The 7,613-nt window shown below is 32.7% G+C and overlaps 1 protein-coding gene across 1 annotated transcript; it reads left to right on the forward strand.

Annotated features, from left to right (window-relative positions):
- Positions 1-5,673: 5,673 nt before the first annotated feature.
- Positions 5,674-6,750, forward strand: LOC129984941 (uncharacterized). Its single transcript, XM_056094885.1, has one exon. It carries the CDS (start codon positions 5,674-5,676, stop codon positions 6,748-6,750), a length of 1,077 nt encoding a protein of 358 aa, XP_055950860.1.
- The last annotated feature ends 863 nt before the right edge of the window (positions 6,751-7,613 follow it).

The following is a 7,613-nucleotide window of genomic DNA, read 5'->3' on the forward strand; positions in this document are numbered from 1 at the left end:
TTCAATGTAATATAGGTATAATTCTTCAGATAGTGATGTGTGCTGTTCTTTCATGATTGCAACAAGAAATTTATCACTCTCGCTCTCTTCAAAATTGGAATCCGAAGTTTCTATATCCACAGTATTTGGATTCTTCTGTTCTTTAGTTTTTTTGGTATAATACATCTATTACTCCTAATTGAATTCCATGAGAATAGCACAATTGCTGATTTGCACCAATCAACTTTCCAACTTTTTTCATAACTGTTGCTTCATGAGTCGTTATGGATACAATAAGGGATAATCCATGTTTCGCTAATTTAGATTTAAGCAGTTAATTAAGCCATTAATTAGATAATTAATTTCGTCCATTAGGGAGACATAAAAACAAAAACGTAAACTATTTTGCTATGTTGGCGATCACTGAACATATAGTGGAGACAATTTAAAAAATTTATAGTAAATACCGAAAAACCGGTATTTAAACTTGTGAATACCGGTATTACAAAATTGTACAAATGGCTCAAAATACCGGTATTCGGTATCCCGGTATACCGGTATTGCAATCCCTAGTTGCTATCTTTGCCTTACGCCTATCCTCTACAATTCATAATATTTAAATCCAGCTCACTTAATCTTTTCAACAGAAGTTTTGCTAGTCCTTCTCCAGTCACAATGATTACTTTAATAACCCCTATAAACGACGCATTTATATTTAATCTTTTCTCTTCAATATTTTCATACCTAATAATGACTGAAGTGCGTTTGTTCTTAATGGGGAAAATCAAGATTATATTCCATTTGGTTACTGCTGTACTTGGATGATTTTGAATAGACTTTAATTTTGCTAAGGATTTCATTTCATAATGCAGGAATATTTTGTTCATTTGATCGCAGTGCTAAATGATGCCCAATTCTCATTTTCGAATTTTTAATTCTGTTTATATGATTTATTAGCACAGTTTGTATTTACTGAATTATTCGATTAAACATACAAAAATTTCCATTATTAGGAGTTTCTATTATTTTCATGGTTTCCACGAAATGAATGGTTATTACATGATAAATATATGGAATTGCTCCAATCACTAGTCTTGGATATTTAAGAGGGGCATTTAATAATTTTCCTGACTTCGAATCAAATAGACTAGTTTCTCTTTCAATATCATTTTTTTTAAATGTAATTCACAGACCTACAGTAAAGGAAATTATTCGTAAATATTGACTTCCTTTAATGTTTAATTTAAATACAGAAACAAATATACAACATAAAACAATATATAATTATTATTGTTTACTCTCATGCTTTTATCGTTATGTTCTATAATAAAATTTAACTATATAAACGTAATTATAGATATAATAGTAAATAAAGCATGTAAACATAATTACGGCAAATATTATAATTTTATTGACAATAATTACAGACATTATTACCTGTATTACAGCATTTTATAAAATAATTCTTTTCATAATGCACTTGATTAAAATCACGAATAATGGATATTACTGAGCTGTTAAATTTCTAATGTGAGAATAAATGATTTTTCATTTAGAAACATTAAGCATTGGTTTGAAATAATTAAATAAGCTTACCCTACTATGCTGCGTCGGATAAAATCCTTCACGATGTATGGCACTTAACCATTTCTTTTTAAGCTCTTCATTTTTAGGAAAGGCAAAAACACTTACTCTTGGGCCATTCCTGTAATTTCCATTACAGTTTGGAACACAACAGATCAAAGGCATTTCTATTCCTTATTTTTAGTAATCCAAATGATTTTTCTTGCAAATAAGAAATGGCGCTTCCTGTCTACTCAAACACAGGAGGGCCACTGGCTAAAACATGGCGTGGGAGGAAAAGAGTTCGTTTCTTATCAGTAAACTTGAAGAGGGTGAAATTCCTCCCTCGGTCCCCCAATTCGCACCCACTCGTGTAACCTCTCGGAGCGACGTCATTACTTTCTGTGACGTAAGTTTTCCGGCCTTGTCTAACGGGGGTCGTGGCACTGAACGACGCATAAACCGTACGAAAATGTTATGCATCAGATTAAGAACGGGTACTATACTCTGTTTCACCCTAACTTGGCAGTATTGTAAAAGGTAGAAAATGTGACGCTCCGCGTTGAGAAAGAGTTCCCCATCAATTCCGACTTTAAAATAGTTAAAATGCGCAGAAATTTATCAAATAATATCATAAATTACAGAAATCCTTTTTTTATCAGTATGTATTTAAAATTATTCTCAAGTTAGAAGTGCTTATCTGTTAAGTTGTTTGTAAATAAAGCGAACGAATAAAGCTAAAAGATTGACATAATGAATTCCACTTTGGCTAGAACCGGTCTTCAAGGTCAAATATTTGGCGCGTTTTTCTTTTACGTCTCCGCCAACTCAGCTTCATTCAGTTCGCAACCGTTATAATCTTTCGTACTTTTTTATTCTATTTCGTATTTATTTCGTATTTTTTAAAGTAAATAAATATTTACTATTTGGCGAAAAATTTGCGAGATAAAGTTTTGCCAGCGATCTACATTTCTAGTAACTTTGTACTTTAAAGTAACCCAGTTCCCCTGACAGTGACTGCGATTCGGCATGCCTAGAATATACACTACTGCCAAGTTAGGGTGAAACAGAGTATAGTGTATTAGACGCACGCTAGCGACTAATTTTAAAAGATGTCTATTGCAACCAATGACATATCAATGTTAGTCTTATTTATATATTCGCCAATGACAAGAAGTTAATCCTAGAGTTTGTCAGTCACACAGTTGCAATAAAAAAACTTAATGTCTATGGACTTCTGTTGATTTTCGTTCAACATTATTTTTAAACATGAATTTTATTGAAGATAGTTGGTACCCGGCGCATTGCTGCCGCAAAAGAAATAATTTTGTAAATAACATTTGAAAAAGGAGTCTTGTTTAATCAAGAATAACAGAAAGAATGATATTTATTTTCTTATCGACAACGAATAGATTCAAAGAAATTTATGATATATATAGGAGAAGTATAAATAATATTTCTTCTATGTTTTTCACTTTATTATTCAAGTATACTCTAGGGTAGACAATTTTTGTTTTTCCGTCTTCAGCAGAAACAAATTTCTTGGCTGTCCGACTCGTGAGCATCCAACATACAACTGGCCATGTGAAAAACATGGATTTTCTAGGTTCAAAGCAATAAACAATTTATATATTAGTACTATGCCTGTAATCTTCGCGCAAGTACAAGGAATAAATTGGCAAAGTTTTATCGTCATCGAATGAACTGTACGGCAGCGCATAAAATAAGAACATTCATTCATTTTTATCTATTAGATGGATTAATGTAAACAGTAGAAGTTCGGTGTCTTGTTTGAAAATAAACGTACTGCCCGTATTGACCGAATTTCGACGAGTTTTCTCTAAAAGTACAATCCGATAAATCTCATTAGAAAATATATGCTATCCTTATTTTTTATTAAATATCTATATTTATTTTAGTCATAAAAGTTAAATATTTTATAAAATATCTTAAATTCTAATATATATTGTTTGACAAAAGAAAAATAGTTCAATTGTAAGAATGTTCAAAATCTCTTATTTTTGATATCAATATTTATATTTATAATTAAATTATTATTATAAATATTTATAATGTGAACTAATCCTATGATGTTATAAAAATGGATATTAAAACAAATTAGATACCCAACTTTCCAGTCCACGCCATGTCAATTTAGACCTGTTTTTCGCAATAATATTGTATTTTTGGAGCGACCGTGAATGTTCAAAACGTAACATGTTATTTCTGGAGATGTGCTAGCTATGCACTAATAGTAAATAGTATTATCAAATCATTTGCCCAATTAAGGTAGTTAAATTACGCAACACACAAACCAAAGCTAAAACTATTAAAATAACGAGGCACTAGTTTAGTTTAGTTATATTAACGTCCCGTTTTAAAGCAACATTAGGGCTATTTTGGACTCGGTTAAATGACGAGGACAATACCTGAGCTGCCCCCCCCCTCTCCAAACTTTCACACCAGCGGGTTTCTAATTCCTATCAGAATTTCATGCTAATGAAGTTTTGGGGAATAATCATAAGTGTCAAAAATATGTATAAGAGATTTAATGATAATTAAACTCTCCATTATTTCCAACAAACTAGCAGATCGCCAATGGCGGCAAGTTTAAAATGAATTTTAACAGGAGAAATGTAAACATGAATTAGACATTTAATCATTTTGGAATATTCCGACTGAAGATAACTTTAAACCAACTCATTTTTATATTTTTACATTAATTTTTTTTTCTCAGTGTTAGTATAGCAAAGGATTTTCCTCCAACAGTTAGGATTATTCATATAATGATGTCTTGATCAATCATCTTAACACAATGCTTACGGGTCAGGAGATATTTCGTTTTTAGCAGGTCGAACGTTGTGGCTGGGTCACGAGATATCTCGTTTTCATGTTTTTCGGTTAAATCGAGGCATAACCAACCAGATGCAAAGATTTAACACATTAAGGACCGCAAAGAAATCTGTAAGACATGTGTCTGGGAACCGCACGTGTTTGGGCAAACTTGTACATTCTAAAACCATTATAGCTTTGTTATTTATGAAGCAATAACAGGCGGAACAAGCAACGCGAGAAAACTCGTGAGCGATCCGTAACATATAGCACGCGAAACACGAGAAAATTCGTGAGCGGTCCTTAATGTCTCAAAATAAGATACTGCTGCAAACCGTGCCGCACACTATTGCACAAGGGAATATGCTTTATCAAATATCACACTCTAAAGCATTTTTCAAGTCAGTGAAATAAATAATAGTTAAAATGTAAAAAATCTTGTATAATAAATACATGTATAAAATATATAGTAATATTTAAGAATACTTTATATTAACAAATTACCAAATGCAAATTAAAAATGTGCATATATGCATCCTTTTGCTTGCCAAGCGTGCTTCTAGAGTGTAAAAAAATGTGCGGACCCTGGGAGCGCGTTGAACGTCCTACGTTATGTATTAATTTAATCAGCAAGCAATTTTGGTAACCACATCCAAGTAATTTTCCAATTCTTTTTAATTTAAGAAATTAAGAAACTACTAAATTTAAGAAACTACTAAAAATTTACAATGGCACAGGAATGGTTATTAAAATTTGAATGAGAATAGATAAATACGATGATATCAAAGGAAAATATTTTTAAAAAATGGAATTATTTTTGTTCATTTTTTTATATTAACATATTACCAATATTTGGATAAGAATCAATGCTGCACATGTTCCTTTCTAGTACTAAATTTAAAGATTTACTTTTTAGTATCTCATGTAAAAAGTATAAAATATTGTCACCGTCAAAAAAATTCCACCTCGATATTTGGAAAAAAGGAAGATTGCCAACTGACAAAAAAATATATATTAATGGAGTCGCCACGCCAGTAATAAGTCATGCTAATGAAGCGGCAGATCATCGCACTTCGCGCCTCCCCTTCGTATGAAATAGACCGGCTTATTACATCAGAGGTGAAGAAAACTTTTCTCCATAAACACAGACGGTATTTTCCCCTTTTTGATGAAGTAATAAAAAGGCCAGAGAGGAAGTTTCGCTTGATCGGAGGTGGAGAGCGGTTAGTCGTTAACTCTCGAGCACTCGGCGTGGGATTTTTATAATTTCCAAATACTAATTCTATTGATGTGAACAAAATGGTCGATGTCCCTTTTGATTGGCAGATGGCATATACCGGCAACTTGCACGGAAAGAAAAAGTGCCCCGTTTCGAAATTCAAAATAAACGCCGAGTGGAGCCTGGTATGTTTATGGTCACAGTCGAAGAAACCAGAATATTTAGAAATTCGTCGAAATTCAACGGGTAAGGAAATTCTAATTTCAGGAACTTTAAAACTGGTGCATAATCGTGTGTCTGTACTCCAGAGGAAGTTTGTTCAGTTATTTGAAGCTGGCTGCGCAACCGCGCTATTAGACTTGGACCATACCAGTACTGATATCACCAGTACTGATATCACCAGTACAGTTCCAATGATCATGCCAGTACAGTTCCAATTTTATGAGCCTCATAAATACAATTATTTGCACTTATCTCAACCCAGATCTAACCAGGCTTACTCAATCTCTGGAAATTTAACCATTCCTGCCGGCGTGGCGTCTAAAGAAAATGCCAAGGGCGTTCAGTTTGAATCTTTGCTTGATTTGTCTAATGATTTTGAACGTTTGCTGGATTCAGGAGCAACTTACTTTCCCGATGTGAATTTGAACTGTGGAACTGTGTCGCTTCCAGCACATAAAAGTATCCTTTCCGCAAGATCGCCTGTCTTTGCAGCCATGTTCACTTCCCAAATGAAAGAAAATCGAGAAAACAAAGTGAGCATCACTGACATAAGCCCAAATGTTCTAAAGAACATGCTGATTTACATTTATACTGGAAAAACAGGAGAACTCTCAGTTCAATCCGCCGTAGACCTTCTGTTCGCTGCTGACAAGTATGAGCTCTTGGACCTGAAAAAAGTGTGCTGTTTTCACTTGAAGAGTCACCTGTCCGTTGAAAATGTATTGAATACTTTGGTTCTTGGTTATCTGCATGACGCAGATTTGAAAGCGTTTGCCATGGATTTCATTTGTAACTACTGTGAAGAGTTTCAAACTCTGGAGAAAACAGCAGAATGGAAGAATTTGCGACAGAAGAGACCAGATTTGGTCATGGATGTTTTAACTAGCTTGGTTAAAGCTAAAGATCAAAAGTTGAAGAAAAACCGAGTACCATAGATCCATCACATAAGATATGGCACCTAATAGATCCTGCTTTTAATCTGATAAGTCGCCAAATGTTTCACTTTTTCTTTTTTTTTTTAAATGTGTCCTTATATTAATTTGGCGAGTTGTGATTAGTGTAGGATTTGTTCCACCTTGTCAAGATCTATTACTCTATTCTGCAGTTTTACCATAAAATTGATTTAATTAAGGTAATTATGTTGTCTTCCGCACAAATTCAGTCCATTTTGTATTTCGTTTCTTTTCAAAATTTGTATTAAAAGAGCTAGTAAAATGATTATTTTATGTCAAGTATGTTAAAAAGATTAAAATTCAAAAGTTGTTTTTTTTTTTTTTTGTATGTAATATTACTAAAATATGTTGATCTCTAGTAATAAGTTAACCTACTAATGATACCTGAATTTAAGTAAATTGTTATTTTCCTGTAGATCTTCTATCTGTTCTTTTATAAATATGTGTGTGTGTGTGTGTGTGTGTGTGTGTGTGTGTGTGTGTGTGTGTGTGTGTGTGTGTGTGTGTGTGTGTGTGTGTGTTTGTGTTTAATTAATTTTATTTTCGATTTTTTTTTGTTAGAAGTTTTGTTATCTATTTTCCTGTCAGTACGAAATGTATAATCGCATACTGAAATACTAAAACTTTCTGAAATATTGTGTATTTTTTTACATACAAAAAAGCCATGTTCGAAATGATTCATATTCTTTTTTTTTTGGTCATATTGTAAGCTTTTCAGTTATAAATATTTCATCCTAAATAAGTAAATATAATATAATAAAATATTTGGCTCTATGCTAGAAGCTCTGGTTAATAGTAGCAGCTATGGAGTTTGAAAATAAACCGAATCCGAAAGAGGAAACGAA

This window comes from Argiope bruennichi, chromosome 9 (assembly GCF_947563725.1).
Source record: "Argiope bruennichi chromosome 9, qqArgBrue1.1, whole genome shotgun sequence".
Taxonomy (NCBI): Eukaryota; Metazoa; Arthropoda; class Arachnida; order Araneae; family Araneidae; genus Argiope; species Argiope bruennichi.

Coding starts and splice junctions, on each gene's coding strand:
- LOC129984941 (XM_056094885.1), top strand. CDS start 5,674: ATGGTCGATGTCCCTTTTGATTGGCAGATGGCATATACCGGCAACTTG.